Below are 25768 nucleotides of genomic sequence, written 5' to 3'. Positions count from 1 at the left end.
GTTCTGGGAGTCCGAAAAATCACTTCTGATAGTATCCCATTGTATGAGGCTCATCATAAAGCCATCCCTCACTGCTAGGAGTCTGGGGAGTGGATTTTGGTGAGCAGCTGGGAGTTACTGCCGTGGTCAGCCAAACAGCTAGATCCATGGTTGATGGATGGCTCAACACAGCCCTGGCTTCACGGAGAGTCTTCTAGTGCTCATGTCTGTTTAACTATAAACAAGACATGGTATGACCTAATATAACATATATGGACCCATATAATATAACATATATGGTCATAACATATATAGACCCATAAGGAATCTATAGATGATTCTCAAAAATTAAAAGTATTAGAATCACATTAAAACATTCAACAAAAATGTTAAGATATAAAACTGAAGAAATCTCCCAGATGGGAAAAAACAAGAGAAGACACAGGAAAGGAAAGGAAAAGTTATATAAGAATTGTGAAAATCATTCCAACAGCAACACTGACAACAAGAGAGCAATGTCTGTAAAACTTTGAGTAAAAATGTATGTCTAGACCAATGACTCACAAAGTGTGAGGACAGGATAGAGAAAATCTCAAAGATGCAACACTGCAAAAATTTTATTTCCATGAATTTTTGCTCAGGAAGCCAATGAAGTATGCAACTCAAATATAGGAGAAAACCAAAAAAGAGTTAAACACAGGAACTAAGGAACAGAAGGAGAGCACCCAAATGGTGGGAGAGAGAAGAAGAAAGCTCTTCGAATGACAGGAAAGGGATGTCTCAGTATGAGTTGAAAAGCAAGCACAGAGTGAGAAACTGACACAGGTCAACAGAAGGGATTGTCTTGGGAAAAAGGAAAGTGAAACTGATCATCAAAACAGATATTACATATGGAAAATTGTATTGAGAGGTGTTTAACAGAGTTAGATGTTTATGTGGCAAATCTTAGCCACAGGGCCAAAGGAAACTAAGCAAATGAGAAAAGAAGGCTATGAATTACAGAAGGACTAAAGAGCTATACAAGAAAAAAATCACAGTATACAGCACAGAGTAAATAAATTTTCCCAAATTAAGAGCTTAAAACAACACACATCAATTATCTTGAAATATATGGTTCAGGAACTTGGGCAATGCTTCGTTGGATCTTACACTTCATGTTTTTTTGTTTTTTTTTTTTTTTTTTACCAGGTGTCACAGCATCCCCCCAGAATCTGTGGTCTCATCTGAAGGCTTGACTAGCAATGGATCTGTTTCCCACCCATTCGATGGGTGTTGGCGGTGTTTGGTATCTCACAGACTGCTACCAAGAGATCTGTGGCTCACTGCTTGTGGGCCAGAAGCTACCTTTAATTTCTTGCCCCCAGTCCTCTCTAATATGGACATTTGTTTCTCCCAAGAAGAAAGCAATAGAGAGAATCTGTTAACAAGACCAGACGTATGACTTGCTGAGACCTAACCACAGAACGGCATCCACTCATATGCTATTTTCTCTTGGTCGGAAATAAGTTACTCAAGGGAAGGGATCACACAGGACCATGAATACCAGGAGGTGAGGATAAGTGGAGCCTACCTTAGAGGCTGAGAATTACACACAGCCATAATATTTTTTAGTCTTTACATACTGAATTTAAGTCTGCAGATTGAACTAAAAATGTGATAGGATTCTATTGCAACGATGGAGAAAAAGGAAAAGAACATAAGGGTTCAGACTACTCAGCTCCCATGGAGGACATCAATAGACGATGTTTAGCAGAGATTAATCAAAGGCTAGTAATAAAACACAACATTTAGGAATATAAGGGGAAATACCAAGAGAAATTTCAAAAACATGGACAGTGATTTTCTCTAGAGAGAGAATGGGGTAGGGGATGGCTGGGTTTTGTGGCTGTTTTTGGTACTATTCTAGCATATGTTTTTTTTTGTTTGTTTGTTTGTTTTGTTTTTTTGTTTTTTTTTTTTTTTTTTACAGACAGAGTGGACAGTGAGAGAGAGAGACAGAGAGAAAGGTCTTCCTTTGCCGTTGGTTCACCCTCCAATGGCCGCCGCGGCCGGCGCGCTGCAGCCGGCGCACCGCACTGATCCGATGGCAGGAGCCAGGAGCCAGGTGCTTTTCCTGGTCTCCCATGGGGTGCAGGGCCCAAGCACCTGGGCCATCCTCCACTGCACTCCCTGGCCACAGCAGAGGGCTGGCCTGGAAGAGGGGCAACCGGGACAGAATCCGGCGCCCCGACCGGGACTAGAACCCGGTGTGCCGGCGCCGCTAGGCGGAGGATTAGCCTAGTGAGCCGCGGCGCCGGCCAATTCTAGCATATGTTATTTAATACAAATAAATATTACTTAAACAAAGTAAATAAGATAAAATTAGCATCCCTTCTAGTACAAAACAATAGTAAAGCATGCAACTTTCCTTTGGGTCACAGCTAAAATACAAATGAGTACCAAACCAAGGACGCAGAGCAGCTTATTTTTTTCTGAATAAGATTCACTAGAGACTTGATGTCTCTCAAATAAACCTTAGTGAACTGGATTTTGATTGCAAGAGGAAATCTTTAATGATGACTTTGCTACATTTCAGAGTTTTAAAAGAGCCTTTTTATTATTCTCTTTGTTTTATGATTTTATGTCAGTTGCACTGCTTTTTACTTCTGAATACATAAAAAATATGAGACATGCATTGTTATTTCGTAGATCTAATGTGTTTTGTGTCTTTAAGTTCTGTTTTTTGAGTGTTTATGTGTGTTTACAGAAAAACACAAAGGAAATTCCACATATGAATATTTAAAAATTCTCTTAAAAGAATAATCTTTCTCAAATAAAGTTCCCTTTGAGAGAAGGTTACTACAACTTCAGTTTCATGAAATTCTCTTTTTTTTTCCTGAGAATTAAAAAGGATTTCATTAGTCTGAAAAAGATAGGCTTGAACCCCCAAATTCTGTCTGCAGTTCTTTGTGAAAAAGAATATGCTTAACAGACCTGCTTTATTTTTATGCGTGACATTTATGTAATGACGATAAGAAGATGATTTCTTTCTTTCTTTCTTTCTGATTCAACTTTTAATTATTACTAAAAGAAACAGGGTGAGTTTTTAAAGTATTTATTTATTTGAAAGGCAGAGTTGCAGAGAGAGAAGGAGAAAGGGAGAGAAAGAGATCTTCCATCCCCTGCTTCACTCTCCAGATGGCCACAATAGCCAGGGCTAGGCCAAGCCAAAGCCAAGAGCCTGGAACTCCATATTTCTCTCCCACATGGATGGTAGGGCCCTAGGTACTTAGGTCTGTTTTCCCAGGTGCATTAGCAGGAAGCTGTATTGTAAGCAGAGTTGCCAGGACTTGAACAAGCGCTCCAATATGGGATACAGGCATCACAACCGGAGTTCAACCCGCTTCATCAAAATGCCTGCCCCAGAGGCTCATTTCAAAGAAATTTTATATTTAGATCACCAGTTATTAAGATGAGATTTAAAAAAAATCATTACCAGCCATGGACATAAACAACGACAAACAAATAACAGAGTGGTTTAGATAAAAGAGAAATTTAATTATAATTTAATTATATTTATTATTATATTTTTGCTTTCCTATCCTTTACTTTCTTTATTAGATCCTCACTAATTTTGTGCTTGTAAATACTTCCAATGCCAGGCTACCACTCCATGACAGGCCACTCAGGCTGCAAATATTGAGAGCCACCAACTTGGACACAGAAACTGTAATGACACTGGAGGTAGAATAACAAACAAAAACATTCAGGCTGTTCACAGGGAAAATCCCAGTTTTTTAGAGTAAAATGAATCAGTAAGCATTTGTTGGACACAATCTATGTGCCAGACACTAACAAGGTCATTCAGGGCTGTATCTCTGGAACCTACTCCATTAATAATAATCAGAATCTAGTAGACTTCATAAAAACAGTTTGAGCTCTCAAAGGTGCTTAATGATTAAGCAATATAATTGCCCTGTGACTGTAGTCCACTAAGATCCCGAGTTGAGGCACGGTAGCCTTATTGATTCTTTTAATCTACAGTTCAAGAGAGCAGAAAAGGAGAAAATATTTGCCAACACAGCACAGGGACTGCATTCAGCATGATTTGTAAACCTCAGCAAGGCGAAAGCGAGTTCACGGGCTATCATGAATATCGTGGTCTGATGATTTTTCAAACGATTTGCAAGACTGACCGCTTCTTTCTGCTTTACTTCACCTGGCTTCTAAGACTCCCTTGGGCACAGCAGTTGCTTTATTGTTTTGTACTTGAGCTTGAAAAGTGAGTTTCTCTTTATTGCATCTGCTTTGGGTACATGGCATCTGAAGACAGAGGGAAGCTTGGCCAGGACCGACACTGGGCGGCCGGTGCAGTCGAGTGGATAATTCCAACCCTTTTAAGTGTGACCTTTCTTCTGAGAACAAAGTGCTTTACAAATATTATCTGACTGAGCTCAGAACCCCAGCAGAGAGGCAAGGAGATAGGAACTGGTAGTAAACTATTTCACACCGGAGGGAATCAAAGAAAGAGAGACTTTCCAACTGAGATGTGAAGCAGTTTTAACCTCTTAACTACTAGAGGCAAATGGTCCAAGAAATGATTTCAGGATGGGTTTGACCTCTGCATACAGCAACTGCTAACACAGCTCACAGAGCTTGTGCTTAGTCTGCTTAAATCGTAGCTGACAACCTGCAGATTTTGCCATTGCCAATGGCCCCTGGCTCAAGGAACCTGCCTAAGAGTAGGAACTGGGTATAGGGGGCTCTTGACAGAAGATAGCTAAATTGATCTTGCAAAACCTGACTGATTATTTTTTTCCTTAGAGGTTTATTTGTTATTTGTTTGAAAGGCAGAGCTACAGACAATGGGGGAGGGGGAGAGACAGAGAATCTCTCACCCGCTGCTTGACTCCCCAAATGGCCACAACAGACAGGGCTGGGTCAAGCAGAAGCCAGGAGCCTGGAACCCCATCAGGGTCTCCTATGTGGGTGGCAGGGGCTCAAGCACTTGGGCCCTCTTCCATTGCTTTCCTAGGCACATTAGCAGGGAGCTGGACTGGAAGTAGAGCAGCCAGGACTCACACTGGTGCCGATGTGGGAAGCTGGCATTGCAGGTGGCGACTTAACCCTCCGTGCCACAATGCTGGCCCCCTGACAGTGATTCTTAACTTTAAATGGAACAACCATTACAAGCACAATGAATAAAACAGCCTGCAATAACTGCTCCCTGTGACCAGTAAAGGAAGACGGAGCAGCATGAGGCAATAGATTTGGAGAACATCTATCCACAGAAAGGTCTGGAGATTCAAATACACATACATGATATATGTGTGTATATATGTCTATTCATGAGAACTATCACATAGGACTTCCATATACATATAATATTTGTGTGTGAATATATGTATATATGTACTTCAAAAAAGTTCATAGAGAGGTGGGCTTTTGGCCTAGCAGTTAAGATACCAATTAGGATTTCCATGTCCCGTATCACAGTGTCTGGGTTCAATGCTCAGCTCCAGATATGGCTCCTGACTCTAACTTCACACTACTGGGACACAGCAATAATAGCACAAGTTGTTAGGTTCCTGTAACTCACATGGGAAGTGAGTTCCTAATTCCCAACTTTGGTTCTGCCCATACCCAGTCATTTAGCAGAGTGAAATGGTGAATAGGACTTTCTACATCTCTCTCTCTTTTTCTCTCTGTCTCTCTCTCTCATCTCTCCACCTATCACCATCAAACAACCACATTTTTAAGTTCTTAGAAAATGAAATTAAAAGATAAGTTTATTTAATTGCAAAAAATTTGAAATTCACCCTTTATAATATGCATTTTTCATTAACGGTTTGACCACTCATGCACATGAATTTCAAATTTTTGCACCAAAATAAACTTGTTTTTCAATATTATTTTCTACAAGCAGGTTGAAGTATCTTCATATACTGAACTAACTTTTTTAAAGATTTATTTATTTATTCGAAAGAATTACAAAGAAAGAGGAACACAGAGAGAGAGATAGATCTTCCATCTACTGGTTCACTCTCCAAATGGCCACAATAGCTGTGGCTGGGCCAGGCCAAAGCCAGGAGCCTGGAGCTTCTTCCAGGTCTCTCATGTTGGTGACAGGGACCCAAACACTTGGGCTTTTCCCAGATCACTGGCAGGGAGCTGGATAGGAAGTGCAGCAGCCAGGAACAAACCACCACCCATATGGGATGCCAGTGTCACAAGCTGCTGGCAGCTTGACCTGCTATGCCACAATGCCAGCCCTTGAAATAATAGTAAATATATAAGTATATGTATATATGCATATATATACTTATACATATTTTAGTCAAGCAATAATGAATGAAAAGTACAACAAAGAACTAGAGTTTTAATTAAAATGACACTTTATTAATTGCTCCCTGTGGGTGGACATTTGTTACTAGGGTGTTCATTGAAATAAGAAACTAATAAGCAATATGGTGTGTCCTTGGAAGATTACGATTTCCACTGAACAACTGACTTTCATTTACTGACAATTATAATCTTGGCTCTACCACTGACTAACAGTGTGGCATGGGACAAGTTATTAAATCTCTCTTGTCTCATTTTCCACATTTGCAAAATAAGGATATTGAAAGATTTATTGGGTTACATGAGAATTAAATAAATTATAATCATCTCCACTTAAGCACAGGAGATATATTTCAAGGCTTCCCAGTGGACACCTGAATCCATGAGTGATGACACACTCTAAATACAGGCACTGCCATACTACAACCAAGATAGCTACTGAGTGGGCCGGCGCCACGGCTCACTAGGCTAATCCTCCGCCTTGCAGCACCGGCACACTGGGTTCTAGTCCTGGTCGGGGCGCCGGATTCTGTCCCAGTTGCCCCTCTTCCAGGCCAGCTCTCTGCTGTGGCCAGGGAGTGCAGTGGAGGATGGCCCAAGTCCTTGGGCCCTGTACACCATGGGAGACCAGGAGAAGCACCTGGCTCCTGCCTTCGGATCAGCGCAGTGCGCCGGCCGCAGCGCGCCGGCCACGGCGGCCATTGGAGGGTGAACCAACGGCAAAGGAAGATCTTTCTCTCTGTCTCTCTTTCTCACTGTCCACTCTGCCTGTCAAAAAAAAAAAGGTAGCTACTGAGTGACGAACTGGCCAGTAGTTATACAGCATTAATCTGCTGCAGATAATCTGCTGCAGAGATAAACAATCTACCCCAGAACAGAGAGAAGTTTCATCATGCTATTCTAAATGGCCCACAATTTAAAACTTATACACAGGTACCACCAGCTACCCCCACAGCTATGTGACTGGCTCCACAGTGGAAAATGCCATCTTGCAAAACAAGCAGGAAGAAGGTGCTGTGGCACCTGCTACCAGCAGCCTTAACTGAGGGAGGTTTCCACAGTCCCCACTGACTTCAAGTCCAGCCTGGGGAGCTGACATGGCTCTGCAGGACTGCTTTGCTCCAAAAGCAACACCACATTTCTGCATCCCCTTCCAGACTAAACAGGCAGAATCAATTTCCTGTGGTAGGGTCGCTACTGAACTCTGTTCTGGCTCGGAAGTCAGTGAGAAGTCCAGCTGCTGCCAGCAGTAACCAGAGCCAGAGGCAGGGAGATTTGCAGGGTGGAGAGAAGACCCCCGTGCCCTGTGACTGTGGGAGTTCTGAGCATTAACCTCAGAGCTAAGAAAATGCAGGATGTGGGTGGGTTCCCACACACCCATCTGGCCTGACTCTAGAGACCTGGCATTCCATGCACACTGGGATGCACCTCACATGGGATCAGTGAGCACACTACAGAGTGATCTGGTGGTCCAGATGGTGTGCATGCCTAGCTGGGCTAATTGTTCAGGCACTGTGGCTCACTCTGGACTGTGGACCAACTGGGTCATCCTGGCATGCAGAAAATATGGGCTGCCAACAAGCCAGCCAGCTCCAGTGAACCCTCCCCTCACTGACTGTTAACCAGAAGCACTCTACCATGCCCATTTTAGGAGTCACTCTGGACTCTGACCCCACACAAAAATGCTGGCCAGAGCTTCTTGGTCCTGCCCAGCACATACACCTGGACCTCAAGTGTAAACCTTTGGAGCTCCAATGAGCACCAGAGGCACATTTTCCAGAATAAGACCTTCAAACAAACAAATAAAAATTATCTCCATAAGCAATACAAACAAGAGATCCCCTTGATGCACAAAAGTCAATGTAGAAACATAAGAAACATGAACAAAGAAGGAAATGTGACTCCCCAAAAGGAATATAATAATCCATTAATAATGGTGTGTGAAGAAGGGGACTAAATGCCTGGAGAAGAATTCAGAAGAATGATTGTAAGGGCACTCAAAAATACAGAGAGACAGCAGAATGAAATTAGGAAATTAGTCTGAAAAATTCAGCAAAGTAATAAAGATATTGAAGAAAAGGCAAACAGAAATATTAGAAATGAAGTACTCTATACATCAAAAAATACAGTGGAAACCCTTAACAAAAGACTTGGAAAGGCAGAAGAAAGAATGTCCAATCTAGTGACAGAGCTTTTGAAATTCCCAGTAAGACAAAAGCAGCAGCAGCAGTAGAGGAAGACAAAATTAGACAGACCAAACACGGTGCTCAGGATCTATGGTAAACCATCAAATGATCAAACATGCAAGTCTTAGGAGTTCCTGAAGGTACAGAGAAAGAGAATGGCCCAGAAAACCTATTCGATGAAATAACAGCAGAAAATTTCCCCAATTTTGAGAAGATATAGACATCCAAATATAGGAAGCAGATAGAACCCTATATAGGCATGATCAGAAAAGATTCTCACTGAGACACATTATACTCTAACTTTCTAGAATAAAACATAATGAGAATATCCTAAAAATTGCAAGAGACAAATTCCAGATCACCTCTAAAGACATGCCTAACAAACTGGACAGCAAATTTCTCAACAAAAAGCCTAAATACCAGGAGAAAGTAGAGAGATATACTCCAAGTCCTAAGAAAAAAAATCCAATCCAGAATATTTTGCCATCAAAGCTCTCATTCATAAATGAAGGTAAAATAAAGATCTTCCAAGACAAGCAAAATTGAAAGAATTTGTCACTATCCAGCTAGCTTTACAAATAATACTTAAAGAATGGAGAAACTATAGATCTCCTTTATCAAAATTCAGGCACAAAGACATAGGAAATGTAAATAGGAAAGGAGAACTATAGGCCAATATCCCTATTGAACACAGATGCAAAAATCCTCAACAAAATACTAGCAAATTGTATCCCATGACACATTAAAATGATGATCCACCCTGAGTGGGATTTATTCCAGGGATGAGTCAACATACTCAAACAAATAAACCTGATCTATCACATCAACAAAATGAAAGGTAAAAATCATATGGGCCGGCGCCATGGCTCAATAGGCTAATCCTCCACCTAGCGGCGCCAGCACACCGGGTTCTAGTCGCGGTCGGGGCACCGGATTCTGTCCCGGTTGCCCCCTTTCCAGGCCGGCTCTCTGCTGTGGCCAGGGAGGGCAGTGGAGGATGGACCAAGTGCTTGGGACCTGCACCCCATGGGAGACCAGGAGAAGCACCTGGCTCCTGCCTTCGGATCAGCGCGGTGTGCCGGCCATGGCGGCCATTGGAGGGTGAACCAATGGAAGGAAGACCTTTCTCTCTGTCTCTCTCTCTCACTGTCTACTATGCCTGTAAAAAAAAAATCATATGATTATCTCAATAGGTACAGATAAAGCATTTGATAAAATACAACATCCTTTTATGACAAAAACCTTAAAACATTTGGTTATAGCTAGAACATACCACAACACAATAAGGGTAATATATGACAAACGCACAGCTAGCATCATATTGAAGGGAGAAAAGTCAGAGGCATTTCAACTAAGATCTGAAACCAGACAGTTTCCCATCTTCACAACTATTATTCAATATATTTCTGGAATTTTTAGCTAGAGACATTAGGCAAGATAAGGAAATCAAAGGCAGGAGCCAGCGCCATGGTGCAGTAGGTTAATCTTCCACCTGCAGAGCCAGCATCCCATATGGTCCTAGTCCCAGCTGCTCCACTTCCAGTCCAGCTTTCTGCTATGACCTGGGAAAGCAGCAGAAGATGGCCCACGTCCTTTGGCTCCTGCACCTATGAAGGAGACCAGGAAGAGGCACTGGGCTTCTGGCTTCGGATCAGTGCAGTTCCAGCCATTGCGACCATTTGCGGGAGTGAACCAATGGAAGGAAGACCTTTCTGCCTGTCTCTCCCTCTCACTGTCTGTAACTCTCTCTCTCAAATAAAATAAATAAAAAGCTTTTTTAAAAAATCAAAGGCATACAAACTGGAAACGAAGAAGTCCAATTATCCCTGTTTGCAGATGACATGATCCTCTGTATAGGGGAACCAAAAGACTCTGCTAAGAAGCTATTACAACTCGTAAGAGAATTTGGCAAAGTTGCAGGACAGAAAATGAACACACAAACATCAATAGTATTCTTACATTGCCAACACAGTTCTGGCTGAGAAAGAACGTATAAGATCAATCCCATTCACAATAGCTTCAAAACAGTTAAATACCTGGGATAAATTCAACCAAGGATGTGAAAGATTTCCAGAATGAACATTACAAAGCATTAAGGATGGTAATAGAAGAAGACACAAAACATAGAAAAATCTTCCATGTTTGTGAATTGGAAAAAATAATATCATCAAAATGTCCATACTACCCAAAGCAATTTACAGATTCAATGAGATCTCAATCAAAATTCTAAGGACATTATTCACAGAACTAGAAAAAAAAATCCTAAAATTCATACAAACACAAAAAGGACCATGAACAGCCAAAGCTATCTTATGTAATTAAAAAAAATCCAAAGGCACCACAATACCAGATTTCAAGACCTTTTCTGTTATTTGTGGAAGTTAATATGTAAAGTGACAGTATAAAAATTGTGTGGATGTCCTATCATTTGGTTTTGGTACACTGAGACATACCCTGTTAATGACAACATATTCTTTTCCCACACTCTAGTTGCGGTGCATTGCTCACTCTATAATGTTAAAACCCACGTCTCCAAGAAAAGATAGCATGTATGTAATAATATCTACATTTGAAGGGAACATGACAAAATGTTTGAAAATCATAAAATAATGCTTTTTAGATGATAGAATATAAAAAGTAAAATGTAAACAGATACAAAATGAGAATATGGGCCTTTCTGTTCTAATAACAAGATTTTCTTGGAACATTAGCCTCTTTTCTTATTAAGAAATAATAAAAGGACTTTATTTAACTTTAGACTTAGGTTGCGTTTTATCAACATAACTACTAGCACTTTCTGTTGTCTTTATTAAAATCTTTGTGGCGCAATGGGTTAAAGCCCTGGCCTGAAGCACCGGCATCCCATACGGGCACCGATTTGAGACCTGGCTACTCCACTTCCAATCCAGCTCCCTGTTATGGCCTGGGAAAGCAGTCGAAGATGGCCCAAGTCCTTGGGCCCCTGCACCCATGTAGGAGACCAGGAAGAAGCTCCTGCCTAAGGCTTTGGATCAGCACAGCTCTGGCCGTTGTGGCCAATTGAGGAGTGAAACATCGGATGGAAGACCTCTCTCTGTGTCTCTACCTCTCTCTGCCTCTCCTGTCTCTGTGTAACTCTTTCAAATAAGATAAATAAATCTTAAAAAAAGAACCTGTTTTGTCTGCTTATAAAACCTACAGTTTTGTTTTCTTCAACTATGTAACTTTCTGATTTGTCCTTAAAATTTTGGCACTTTTATTAAATACATAACTATTTTTTCACAGTGGAAATTTTTTAAAAACAGGGAAAAAAGCTGAAAAACAAGAAAAAAGAGTATATGTGAAAATAGTTGTACTTTAATATGTTGGTTGAGAAAGTACTTTGGAATATAAAGCTTTAAGTAATATTACTGAATTAGTTCCTGATAGGTTTGCTGTGGTTTAAAACCAAATAAATAAACAAAAAGAAAAACCCTATATACAGTTTACTCCAGAAGTTTTCAATTGAATATTCTCAGACCATGGTTGACTGCAGGTAAGTGAGACTGTGGAAAACAAAACTACAGATGGAGGGGGCGGGGGCGAGCTGATGTAATAATGAAAACAACATGTACCAGTGCCCAGTGCAGCAGGTGGTATTTAAGTGTTAGTTCTCTCTGTTGTTGTTGTTATTGTGATCATTACTATTATTTCACGCAATTGACAGCTGTTGAGCACTGCCTTCACAATGTTCACATGCAGTCTGTCTGTAAAGCAGACATTAGGCAGATAATTACTAGGAAGTCATGAGCATTAGGATGAGAAAGTGGCTGGCGCCGCGGCTCATAGGCTAATCCTCCACCTTGTGGCGCCAGCACACCAGGTTCTAGTTCCGGTCAGGGCGCTGGATTCTGTCCCGGTTGCCCCTCTTCCAGGCCAGCTCTCTGCTGTGGCCAGGGAGTGCAGTGGAGGATGGCCCAAGTGCTTGGGCCCTGCACCCACATGGGAGACCAGGAGAAGCACCTGGCTCCTGGCTTCAGATCAGCGCCGTGCGCCGGCCGCAGCGGCCATTGGAGGGTGAACCAACGGCAAAGGAAGACCTTTCTCTCTGTCTCTCTCTCTCTCACTGTCCACTCTGCCAAAAAAAAAAAAAAAAAAAAAGAAAGAAAGAAAAAAAAAGGATGTGAAAGTACAGAGCACTCATATTCTTGAATAAATATCGATACCCTCTCCAAGCAATGCTAGTTTTTCTTCTTCCTTAGTACAGAGGGAGCTTGGAGTTCAGACACTCACAGAGGACCTAGAAGGTCCTATAAAGTCCAGGCAGAAAATACTTTAAAAGAGTTATATATTTATTTATTTGAGAGGCAGAGTTACAGACAGAGAGAGGGACACACAGAGAGAGGTCTTCCATCTGCTGACTCACTCCCCAAATGACTGCGACAGCCAGAGCTGGGCTGATCTGAAGCCAGGAGCCTCCTCCAGGTCCTGCACGTGGGTGCAGGGACCCAAACACTTGGGCCACCTTCTACTGCTTTCCCAGGCCACCAGAAGAGAGCTGGATCAGAAGTGGAGCCGTTGGGACACGGACCGGCGTCCATATGGGATGCCAGCACCACAGGCAGACGTTAGCCTACAGTGCCACAGAGCTAGCCCGGAGGCAGATAATTTTGGCTTATGAATAATCAAGAGAGAATTCTGAATCCCGGTGGAAGAAGATTATTTTTCACCTCTGCTCCCTTAGAGTAAAAGCAGTGAAATTAAAGCAAGCAAAAAAGCCCCCAGGGAACTGTAGCAGCAAAATCTCCTTTAGGAGTTGAAAAGGAAAGTTAGCAGCAGGTTTGGAACCAGTCAAGGCAACAGAAGCAAGAGACAGCAAGGACCAGCTGGTGGCCTTCAGTGGCCTCTGGGGTCAGGCACCAACATCCTGGAGAGATGGCAGCGTCTGAGTGAACACCCTGGGAAAACACCCACAGTCTTAGTGGGACTTGGCATCACCATCTACAGCACTGGTGCCACTTCTGTCAGGATGGCGAGAATGAGGGTTCAGAAGGGGCCAGCTGGTATCAAAGAAGACTTATCTCCTATCTACCTTTCCTATATCATATTTATGTCAAAAACGGGTTCTGCATTTGGGGAGATGTTGCTTCCGTGAAGGCTCCAATCTCACTGGGAGGAACAGAGGTGATTTCTGCAAAGCAGAAGTAACAGGGCTATGCTAAAATTCTTAGGCATTGTTTTTGCACTGGATCACAACTTGCCAGGAGAAAAAAAAAAAGTTATGGGCATCCCCAAAAGGATTATAATTTTAGTAATTTGAAACATTTTTAAGAGATGCCATCTTGGCCGGCGCCGCGGCTCACTAGGCTAATCCTCCGCCTTGCGGCGCCAGCACACCAGGTTCTAGTCCCGGTCAGGGCGCTGGATTCTGTCCCGGTTGCCCCTCTTCCAGGCCAGCTCTCTGCTGTGGCCAGGGAGGGCAGTGGAGGATGGCCCAAGTGCTTGGGCCCTGCACCCCATGGGAGACCAGGAGAAGCACCTGGCTCCTGCCTACGGATAGGCGCGGTGCACCGGCCGCGGCGGCCACTGGAGGGTGAACCAACGGCAAAGGAAGACCTTTCTCTCTGTCTCTCTCTCTCACTGTCCACTCTGCCTGTCAAAAAAAAAAAAAAGATAAAAAAAGAGATGTCATCTTCTAGAATGTTTATTTTAGTGGCATATCATTTTAACATTTGTATACTAAAATGAGCATCACTACATTATACTTGGGGTTGCAAAGTAGCCAGGAATTCTAGAGGTAAAGCACAAAACTAAGGACATCTTAGCTTTGTGACAGACTGAACCAAAGCCGTCCACTTCTCTGCCATCCTAGATCATGCCCCTCTGCCATCAGACAGGCATCTCCAGAACATTTAAGCAGCACTGTCTTCAGTTAAAGGGGTGAAGGCTGAACGCATAATTCTTTTATCACCCAGCAGGCGAGAGACCATAAATTAACGAGAGGATGATGACTCTTACATAGCAGAAGAAGTTGAAATCCAACCTTTACCTAACGTGTGAGGGTGAGCAAGTCGCTTCACCTCTCTGGGTAAACGTCTACATCTGTGCACTGGCAATGAAGACTCCGGTTCAACGTCTTCTCTGGCACTGGTGAAGCTGAAGGAAGGCAAATATGCAAACATTTTATGAATCACAGAATGCTACATAACTATGGTAAGCTACTCTTGTTTTCGTTTTTCTCATTCACTCACTCTGTGGGGATGCTGGAAGGCCTTCTCTGAGTTTCCTGCCTACAACTGAGCCCCACAGTCCCAGCTGACTGCTTGCTTTATTGATCAGCTTCTCCTCTCTATAACCCACACCTGCAAGGAGGCACTGGGGGTGGAAGGAGGTTGCTTTTGGCTTATGGTTTTGAAAGCTCACAGTCCAAGTCTCGGTGGCTCGTGGTTCTGGTGTATGAAGATGGCAGAGGTGGGGGAGCACAGGCTAGCAGAGAGTCAGGGAGGGTACTCATCTCCCATGACCATGTGACTCACTTCATAGGTCACCATGACGTGACCACGGGAGCTCTACCAACAGCTTCATCCAATACCATCACTTCAGATAGACCCCCTACTTCAATCACAGCTGGATGAAGTCTCCACCCTTAATTAATCCTTAATATTAATCTGTTACCTATTAACACAAGATTGTGGGGGACCAAGCTCCTAACACATGGACCTGTGTGGAACACCCATACTAGCACGCAAACTGTAGTGTTGCTGGTTTTCTGCTTTCACACGCAGGTCCTCGGGGCCTCTGAGCTCAAGCTGCAAACTGCCTAAGGTAGCATGTACGATTTAATCATAAGTACTCATCCATATTAGATATTACGGCTTTGCACGGAAATAGGAAAAAAGTGTTAACATTTTTTTTGACAGGTAGACAGTGAGAGAGAGAGACAGAGAGAAAGGTCTTCCTTCCGTTGGTTCACCCTCGAAATGGCCGCTATGGCTGGCGCGCTACGCCGGTCCGAAGCCAGGAGCCAGGTGCTTCCTCCTGGTCTCCCATGCAGGTGCAGGGCCCAAGCACCTGGGCCATCCTCCACTGCCTTCCCAGGCCACAGCAGAGAGCTGGCCTGGAAGAGGGGCAACCGGGACAGAATCCGGTGCTCCAACTGGGACTAGAACCCGGTGTGCCGGTGCCGCAGGCGGAGGATTAGCCTAGTGAGCCGTGCCGGCCAAAAGTGTTAACATTTTAAAAAATCTGTGCATGGTTCTTGCACACATCTCTCCTCCACCTGGAGAATTCGCAGGCCAGGAGGACGACAGGCTTGGTTCTAGTAACGCCTACTTGAGAGCTGGCAGCAGCACTGGTAATCACATTCCTTTCTTTGGAACTGAAATCCCCTCTGTCATTGGCTTATTTGCTACTAATGCTGGGTAATCTTTGGGGAGAGCCAAATACACAGCTCTAGCTGAGAGGCCCTCCATTTGCTGACTACTGAAAAACAGAAAAATGCCTTGTCCTGAATGTGGGTGGGCGTGGACTCAGAGATGCCCCTTCCCACGTAGAGAGGCCAGCCACACACAGGCACACAGATAAATCCCGCTGAGAGCACCCCACACGAGTGTGCCTGGTTTTGTCCTTGCAGTTGCTTAGGAGGGAGAATTTTCCTTAGTATTTGCGACTGCATTCTCCTTGGGGTGTAGACAGGTGGGGAAACTGAGGCAGCCCGTAAGCATCAGGAGTGTCATGTCACAGAGAAAGTGCACGATTCACAGTTTGACAACAACAAAGGTTGGGAAGGGATGCAGCTGAAACTGGCGTGGGTTTTCCCAGAGACCCTGCCTGATAATGCACTATCCAGTGATGTGTATAGGTCCGAGTGCAGCCTACCTGGTCTCTCAGCTCATCTCTGGCACTCACTGGACCCTGGGGAAACCTCAGTGTCACAGCTGCAGAGGCTCTGCCGGCTCCCTGCGCACAGCCCAGCGCCGGAGACCAGCCAGCAGCGGTTAGGACTGAGGCTGGAGCTGCCCTGGCCTTGCACAGGCCATGGGACGCCCCCCAGACCCCCATGACTGCCTCGGTGTCCAGTGATGTCCGCGTGAAAGTGGGGTGACGGCCGGCCCCGCTAGGACCCACGTGGCCAAAAAGCCCCAAGTGCCGGAAGCACCTCGCGCCCCAAGCCAACGGTCACTCAGGAGCCTTGGGAACCCGGCCGAGGGCCGTATCCCCAGATGCTGGGGAGCACTGAACGCTGAATTCCCCTTCCGCCGCGACACCCCACGGCCGCATCATGGGTCTGTACCTGAGTAGGTATCTGATTAAGTACCTGGCCAAGCCCGAGCCCACCATGTCCGCCGCAGCCCAGAAGCACCGGTCCCCGCGGCCCAGGTCTGTCCACCACCGCCAGGTTGGGAACCTGGAAGTGTCCCAAGTGCAGCGGAAACGCCAGGCCCGGATCGCACCGCTGCCCACAGCAGCGGCCAGCCTGGAACACGCCCCGGTCCAGAGGGCCACCTTGCCCGAAGCTAGCAGGCTCCTCCCCAGCCGGCCCCGCCAGGCCCTCGCGGGGCTGGACCCCACCAGTGGCCGCCTGAGTCGCACCAAGCGCCGGCTGGGCAAGGCCCAGAACCCCGCGGCGCCCCGCAGCCAGGTCACCATGCAGATCGCCGCCCCGCAGCGCCCTGGCAGCCTCTACAGGTGCGCGCGAGCCCAGGAGGGCCCTGACCCCTGCGCCAGGGACACCGTGCTGAGGGCCCTGGGCCAGTGCAGCAAGGGCAGGAGGAAATTCGATGGCCCGCTCTGGCTGGAGAGCCCGGAGCCCAAGAGGCAGAGGCAGAGGCAGAGCCCGTCGCCGAAGCTGTCTGCCTTCGTGCCGGTCACCAGGAATGGCGTGATCCTTGCCTTCATGCCCAGGCCTAGTGGGCACCTGCACCGGGGCGCCCGCTCGCGGCCAGCGGAAGGCCACAGAAGGAGACGCGCCGCCGAGGCCTCCCGTGCAGCCTCAGCTCAGCCTCCGCAGCCGGCGGCCAGGCCTGCTGTGGAGACCTCGCCAGACCAGGCCCTGCTCACAGGGCCTCCCGCACAGAGCTGGGAGCAGCTGTGCCACCGCCCGCGGGAGCCCGCCCCAAAGGCGCCCCTCCGCCACTGAGCACGCCTGGCCTGCGGGCACACCTGCTCCAGAGAGAGTGGGGGTCCTGGGACCACAGCCACAGCTCTTCCGTGCACGGAGCCCCCAGCTGGCCTCCTCCTGCTGCAGCCAAGTGTGCCCCAACCCACAGGCTTCTCTCTTCCCCCTCTCCTAATTGCCCAAGACGACACACCTGCCTCTTCCCTGTGAGCACGCTGCCCAGGAAGAGGGCTTCTCCCCTTGTGCCCAGAGTTTTGAGTGACAAATTTGCTCTTATTTAAATAAAATTATAGTTATTATAATAGCCTGCTTTGTTTTCCTTAAGATAAGGTATATTATGAAAAAACTGTACATTTATTTCTTTTGCACCAAAATAATACCTTTTCTTATTTTTAAGGAAATTATTAATAACTTAGAATCTCCAGATCACAGCAAATGCATAATTGCTAGAACCCAATTCTCATCTATTCTCATGTTAATATATTAATGCAAGAACAGATACAATGGAGTTCATAGATAAAATTCCAAGAATATAATGAGACTTACCCCCCTCCCTCCCCTTCCCCACTTCCTCCCTTTCCTTCAGTCCTCTCCTTCTTTCATAGTTTTTGAGATAATTTACATTATAGTTAAAGGCCTAATGCTCCACTAAAAGTATTCAAAAGTAAAAATCCCATAGTTCAGCAGGAATAGAGGCAAAGGCTATACACAATAAATGAAAAAATGTCCAATTATGTGCAATAAATTTTAAAATCACAAATCAGATGGGCAGTATTTATAACAACCACAGTAAGAGAAAACATTTTCTTTTTGGGTCTGGCTTATTTAATCTCCAGTTGCATCCATTTGGCTGCAAATGTCAGGATTTCATTCATTTTTATAGCTAATATTCCATCATGTGTAAACCACATTTTCTTTATCCACTCATCAGTTGACAGACATCTAGTCTGGTTCCATCTCTTGCCTGTGGTGAACTGTGCTGCCATAAACACGGGAGGGCAGGTAGCTGTTTGCTATGCTACTTTCATTTCCTCTGGATATATTCCCAGGACAGGGATACTGGGTTGTATGGTATATTTATTTTTGGTTTTCTGAAGGGTCTCCACTGACATTTTCTGTTTGAGGTTCATAGGAGCTCACCCAGAACACAAAGACCAAGGATAACAAAAATAGCCATTGCAAGCATGCTGAGGTAGTCTCTGAAAGGGTGTAGCTCTATGCTGATGTGTCTGGACAAATCAGAATTGTAGCACATAGAATTATTGAACATTTGCATTTCTTCTCTAAGAAGAAATGTCCTTCACCCAAATTTCTATGCAGGTATTCTTCTTTTTCAGATTGATTTGAAAATTTCATTTGTCTATTGAGGACAGGAATGCTTTATCCTAAATGTAGCAAGTTTGTGTCAGAGTTCTTCTTGATTCTTGAATTTATTGTATTTTTAAGTACCATATTAATTTTTTGAATGGCAAAACAAATCATATTGCCAGAGGGAAAGAAATATCAAATATCACCAAGCAAAAAGAGGAAATTGTTGAAAAGGAAAATGCAACCTGATCCACCCCCTCAGATAATGACTATTAATACCTGGCAGGTCTATTTCCCGATACATTCACGTACTACTTCTAAATCTGTTTGCCTGAAGTTGTTGTTCATTATTATTATCCTTTTCAATGGCCACGTACTTCTATTTTGTATCAGTGGATTACAAGCACTATATATGTGGAGTCTGCATTATGCTTTCTCTCCTACTAGGGACATCATGCATTGTTAAATATACTTAGTCTTTTAACATATTTCCCCTTTGCTATTTCCTCCTGTTTTGGTCTATTCCTGGAGGCACTGTGTCTCTCCCTATCGTCTGTACCCATCTTTTCATCTACATATCCATCCATCCATCATCCATCATCTATCATCTACTATCTAGTCTGTATGCATCTTGTTAGATCACATCTTCTTTTTACTTAAACATATTTGTCTGGGCTCTTCAATGTCAGAAAGGTAAAGAAATATCTCTTAAGTCACCTTGCATATGATTAAAAATTGTAACACCTCCTACCTTTCATTCTGCTTGATATCACCTGAGATTTAGACCCTGATTATGTAGTTGATTCTTTTGTTGATTCTTCATTCATATATGTTTACATATCATTAGCATGAGCTTCTGATATTTTCATCATGTACTCATGTGCACCTCAAAAAGTTGGAAATGGAATTAAAGGTAAATTTTAATTTGGTGAAAAAAATTTTGAAGTTCCCATATAATGTTTTCATAATATGCATTTCCCATGAACGTGTTGAAGAACACATCATAGGCACAAATTTTAAAAGGTTTTGCACCAAAATAAACTTCTTTTAATTCCATTGTCCATAAACATTTTGAAGTACCCTCTTACACTGAACTACACATATATATTTACACAAGCAAGAATGAGTGAATAGAAGTTGGAATTTTAATTGAAATGATGTCTTATTAATTGATTCCCATAGTGGGCACTGTTACTAGGATACTCACTGGAGTGTCAAGTGACTAGTAGATACTACAGCTATGCCCCAGGAAGATTAAGGTTTCAACTGAACACCTGACTTAGGTTTGTTGAAAATGCAAATCCTGGCTCTACACATTACTAGTTGTGTGACATTGGCCAAGCTTTGAATCTCTTTATGCCTCAGTTTCTTCCTGTGCAAAATGAAATTAGTCACATAAGAATGTATAAGAATTTGAAGAGTTACCAACACCCCCCTATGTCCACATAGGGCCCCAGTAGAAGCCTGAGTTGGTCGGTGGTGAGAAGATATATATATACAAGAACAGGCATAGCACAGCAGGTGATTTGACAAGTGGGACAGCTACCAAACGATGAACGGACAGTTTGTCTGCTGTACAGATATATGGGTCACCCTAGGACAAGGGATATGTGGGGTAGAATATATAGATTGTTTGGTAGAAGATATACATTAGAGATAGAAGGAGAGAGAGAGAAAGAGAGCAAGTGAGGCCTTAGGGCATAGCTTGAAGGCTTCTGAAAAATTAAATTAGGACTACTGTCGATCCAGAAATCCCACTTCCAGGTATACATCCCAAGGATATGTCTGCACTCCCATACTCCCAGCTGCACTGTTCACAACATTCAAGGTATGGAAACAAGATAAGTGTGCATTGGTGACTCACATTGGCATAGGACTCAGCCTTTAGAATGAAAAACACTGTTGTTATTGGTGATAATTTGGATGATCCTGGAGGACATTATGCTGAGTACAATAAGCCAGACAATAAAGAAGCCACTTTAGTGTCTCTGTTAGATGTGAAATATCAGCCAAACTCATAGAAGCAGAGAGTAGAATGGGGGCTGCCGTGACTAGGGAGTTGGGAGCAAAGGGAAGATGTTGGTCAAGGGCTACAAGTTTTGACTAAGAAAAATGAATAAATTCTAGAGAACTAATGTACAACATGGAGTCAGCAGTTAATGATGCACAGTGTTTTTAAAATTTGCTATGAAAGCAGATCTTAAGTATTGGTTTTTAAAAATGTGTTTGGGAGTCACGCAGAGACAGCTAGACATAGAGCACTTCCATTCACTGATTCACTTCCCAAATGCAGTGGCATGGGCGAGCCAAAGCCAGGATCCAGGAACAAAATCCCGGTCTCCCCTGCAGGTAGCAGGAGCCAATGACTCACCCATCAGCACTGCTTTCCAGGGTCTGCATTAGCAGGAAGCTGGAGTCGGGGCAGAGTCAGGGATCCAACCCAGACACTCACACCTGGGATGTTGGTGTGTTAACACGTACCTTAATCTCTGGGCCAAACATCTACCCTGTAGGTATTCTCACACACAAAGAAGGTAACCAAGTGTTTGACTGGCATCTTAATTACCTTAATCATGGAAATAATTTCACATTGCATATGGTTGTGAAAACATTTCATTATATACCTTGAATATACACAAGTTTGATTTGTTAGTTGCCCCTCAATAAAACTGAGAAAAGAAGGAAAAAATAATGCTGTATAATTCTAATTCATTAGTACCAACAAGTTAAATATAGCCTCACAATTAGTATTAATATTTTTGTATGTTTCTGATACCACAGTTAAATTTTTAGAACAACCTTTATATTTAGAGAAGAACTCTAAATAGTTTGATTTTTTTATTTGTTTGTTTCTACTGTCACGATTATTCCAAACATGTTGCCAATGACCAGTCTAAACCAGGGGAGTGTTAACAGCATAAATGATGAAATGCATGCATGAACTTAAAGGTAAATGCACATATTTTATTGCAAATTTTTAAAAATAATTTGTTTTTCTAAAACATTTTTTCATAACACACATAATTCGTGAACTTTTTGAAAACCCTCCATATGATTGCCTCATATACCTGGTACTAGAGATAACACAGCACACGGCATTTTTTTTTTTTTTTTTTTTTTTTGGACAGGCAGAGTGGACAGTGAGAGAGAGAGACAGACAGAAAGGTCTTCCTTTGCCGTTGGTTCACCCTCCAATGGCTGCCGCGGCCGGCGCGCCGCAGCCGGCGCGCCGCGTCCGGCAAACCGCGCTGATCCGATGGCAGGAGCCAGGAGCCAGGTGCTTTTCCTGGTCTCCCATGGGGTGCAGGGCCCAAGCACTTGGGCCATCCTCCACTGCACTCCCTGGCCACAGCAGAGAGCTGGCCTGGAAGAGGGGTAACCGGGACAGAATCTGGCGCCCCGACCGGGACTAGAACCCGGTGTGCCGGCGCCGCTAGGCGGAGGATTAGCCTAGTGAGCCGCGGCGCCGGCCCAGCACACGGCTTCTTTATAACCTGAACTAGAACTTTAAATGCCTGGGAATACACTTCTATTTTTTCCTTTAACTTGTAAGCTGCTTTTGCCTTAATTAAAGTGCTTAAATATCTTCTTTTTTTCAAAATTATTATTTTAACTATACATATTCATGGAAATCAGTATGGTGATGCAACCCATGCATTCATTGTCTGATGATCCTATCAGATTAGTTAGTAACCCATCTTTATAAATTTTTTAAAAATATCAGCTAAACAATAATCGTATGTCTATTAGGGTCAAACTGGGATTGACTTTCATTACAATCAGAAAATGGCAACTTCTGGTCCCTGTCCCAGCAGAGCCAATTTCTTTTACTAAACTTCCCCATACCTTCTATCGTTGTCCCTGTCCTGAGAGAGCTGTGCCCATGACACCTGCTTGACGAGACCATCAAACCTGTCTTAGAAGGAACAGTCAGGAGCCCGTGCTGTGGCGAAGAGGGTAAAGTGGCCCTCTGCAGTGCCTGCATCCCATATAGACCCTGATTGGAGTCACAGATGCTCCACTTCTGATCCAGCTCCCTGCTAATGCGCCAGGGAAAGCAGTGGAGGATGGCCCCAGTGCTTGGACCCCTGTACCCAAGTGAGAGAACAGGCTCAGCTCTGGCCATTGTGGCCATCTGGGGAGTGAACCAGTAGATGGAGGATATCTCTCCGTCTCTCTCTCTCTCTGCCTTTCAAATAATAAATAAATCTGAAAAAGAGGAGGAGGAGAAGGAAAGCAGTCAGTCAACGTTCACTTACTTTTACCTGCACCTGCGCAGGTGCCACTGTGCACTGTGAGGTCCCCACGTGCCCGGGGTGCCCGGTGGACAGAAGTCCCGAGGCTGGCAGGCTTTCCTCGTTCCGCTAAGCCAACGGTCACCAAGCCCGGCGATCTTCAACGCTGGCCGCGTCCGAAGACGTCAGGAACCGCTGGACGTCTAACTCCCGGTTAACGACGGCCCACAGTTCCTACAATGGGCTTCTATCTGAGCAGGTTCCTGAACTCATACCTGGCCAACCCTGACACCAAACCGTCGGCCCCCGCCCAGGAGCACCCGGCCCCAGGGCCCAGGTCAGGCCACAACCGCCAGGCCACGGAGGCCAGCAAAGTGTCCCAAGTGCAGCGGGAGCGCCAGGCCCGGATCGCACCGCTGCCCACAGCAGCGGCCAGCCTGGAACACGCCCCGGTCCAGAGGGCCACCTTGCCCGAAGCTAGCAGGCTCCTCCCCAGCCGGCCCTGCCAGGCCCTCGCGGGGCTGGACCTCACCAGTGGCCGCCTGAGTCGCACCAAGCGCCGGCTGGGCAAGGCCCAGAACCCCGCGGCGCCCCGCAGCCAGGTCACCATGCAGATCGCCGCCCCGCAGCGCCCTGGCAGCCTCTACAGGTGCGCGCGAGCCCAGGAGGGCCCTGACCCCTGCGCCAGGGACACCGTGCTGAGGGCCCTGGGCCAGTGCAGCAAGGGCAGGAGGAAATTCGATGGCCCGCTCTGGCTGGAGAGCCCGGAGCCCAAGAGGCAGAGGCAGAGGCAGAGCCCGTCGCCGAAGCTGTCTGCCTTCGTGCCGGTCACCAGGAATGGCGTGATCCTTGCCTTCATGCCCAGGCCTAGTGGGCACCTGCACCGGGGCGCCCGCTCGCGGCCAGCGGAAGGCCACAGAAGGAGACGCGCCGCCGAGGCCTCCCGTGCAGCCTCAGCTCAGCCTCCGCAGCCGGCGGCCAGGCCTGCTGCGGGGACCTCGCCAGACCAGGCCCTGCTCACAGGGCCTCCCGCACAGAGCTGGGAGCAGCTGTGCCACCGCCCGCGGGAGCCCGCCCCAAAGGCGCCCCTCCGCCACTGAGCACGCCTGGCCTGCGGGCACACCTGCTCCAGAGAGAGTGGGGGTCCTGGGACCACAGCCACAGCTCTTCCGTGCACGGAGCCCCCAGCTGGCCAAGTGTGCCCTAACCCACAGGCCTCTCTCCTCTCCCTGGGAGGTCTTGCTCCAAGGACTGCCCAAGGCGACACACCTGCCTTTCCAGGTCCACGCACACCTGCCTCTTCCGTGTGAGCACGCTGCCCAGGAAGACGGCTTCTTCTCAAGTGCCTGTTTGTCTCCAGTTAAATATTTGCTCTAATTTTAAATAAAATTCATAGTTATAATGGCAAGCTGCTTTATTATTATGCAAAGGCATATGGTGGAAAATACTAGGCATTGATGACCAAAAGATATCTTTCAACTCTTGAAATTCATAAGGACTCATTCCTGAAAACACCAAGAGACACCAGGATTACACACCTAAGCATTGTGACCACTAACAGTACCATGATCAAACCAAAGCTTGCACCTCTGCTGCCGTGTGTGTGTTGACAAGTCAGAAATGTAACAGACTCATTGAACATTTGCATTTCTTTAAAATTTTCATGTCCTTTTTTCCAATTTTTAAGCAAGTGTTCCTCTTTCTCTGATTTGAAAACCCTGTTTTGTCTACAGAGGATATTAATGCTTTATCCTAAATGCAGCCTGTTCAGGTTTGGGTTCATTTTTTTTTTAAGTAATCATACTGCTTTGAATGGCAAAGCAAATCATTTCACTCTGAGCTCGAAATGCCAAATCAGTAAGCAAAAAAAGAGTAACTTACTGGAATAGAGAAGCTCAAGTTGATCCACATGCTATTAATATCTAGCATGTGTACTTCCTGATGAGTGCATGTATTTATTTTGAGTATGCTTACCTAAAAATTGTTACTCTGTCATTTTCATTTGCCCACGTACTTTGAGCTTGCTTCTGTGGATTAAGCATTTGGAATCTGCATGATGCTTTCTGTCCTACCTGAGAGAGACTTTGTGGACAAACACATTTACTCACTCAACACTTTTCCCCCTTGTTCTTTCGTCCTGTGTCCACCTTTCGCTGAAGAGACTTCACCCTCTTCCTGTAGTTTGACATTCAAGCTGTTTGTGTTTATTAGGCTTTTATTTTATTAGGCTTTTATTTCTTTTTTATTTAGACTTTTCCATGCTCACCAATGTAAAAGAAAGAAAAAGTTAAAAAATGTCTAAAGTCCTCTTGTGTATAACTTAAGAACATAACATCTTCTTTAAAAAAGATTTAACTGAAAGGCATAGTTGATGTAGGAAAGTTTAGATAAGTTTAAGTTCATGAGCTGGGAGCTGCACCTCCTTCACTCTGTGTGGCCATGTTCACCTACCTGTCAATCAAAGGACCCCTCCCAGGAAGTTCCTCCTCTTACCCAGGGAGTAGGGTAGGAACCACGTAAACACTTCCATTTTTCTAAAGTTTTTAAGAAGCTAGCAAGAGCAGACGCACTCACTCCTCTTCGTGGACTCAGGATGAGCAGAGCGGGGTATGATAGCTCCCTTTCTTTAGCCCACTCTCCCTTATTAAAGGCCTAAAGAGCCG

At 45.0% G+C, this 25768-nt stretch overlaps 2 protein-coding genes across 2 annotated transcripts; both read left to right on the top strand.

Annotated features, from left to right (window-relative positions):
* Positions 1-16638: 16638 nt before the first annotated feature.
* LOC127493095 (uncharacterized) lies at positions 16639-17805 on the top strand. Its single transcript, XM_089332393.1, has one exon. It carries the CDS (start codon positions 16726-16728, stop codon positions 17581-17583), a length of 858 nt encoding a protein of 285 aa, XP_089188519.1. The 5' UTR covers positions 16639-16725; the 3' UTR covers positions 17584-17805.
* Positions 17806-23131: 5326 nt separating this feature from the next.
* LOC138849831 (uncharacterized) lies at positions 23132-24293 on the top strand. The gene has a single exon (XM_070074868.2). The coding sequence runs from the start codon at positions 23345-23347 to the stop codon at positions 24203-24205; it is 861 nt and encodes a 286-aa protein (XP_069930969.2). The 5' UTR covers positions 23132-23344; the 3' UTR covers positions 24206-24293.
* The last annotated feature ends 1475 nt before the right edge of the window (positions 24294-25768 follow it).

Source organism: Oryctolagus cuniculus, chromosome 5, assembly GCF_051225735.1.
Source record: "Oryctolagus cuniculus isolate XC-2025 breed Fujian yellow rabbit chromosome 5, ASM5122573v1, whole genome shotgun sequence".
In the NCBI taxonomy this organism is placed as follows: domain Eukaryota; kingdom Metazoa; phylum Chordata; class Mammalia; order Lagomorpha; family Leporidae; genus Oryctolagus; species Oryctolagus cuniculus.
This window is presented reverse-complemented; position numbering and strand designations above follow the sequence as displayed.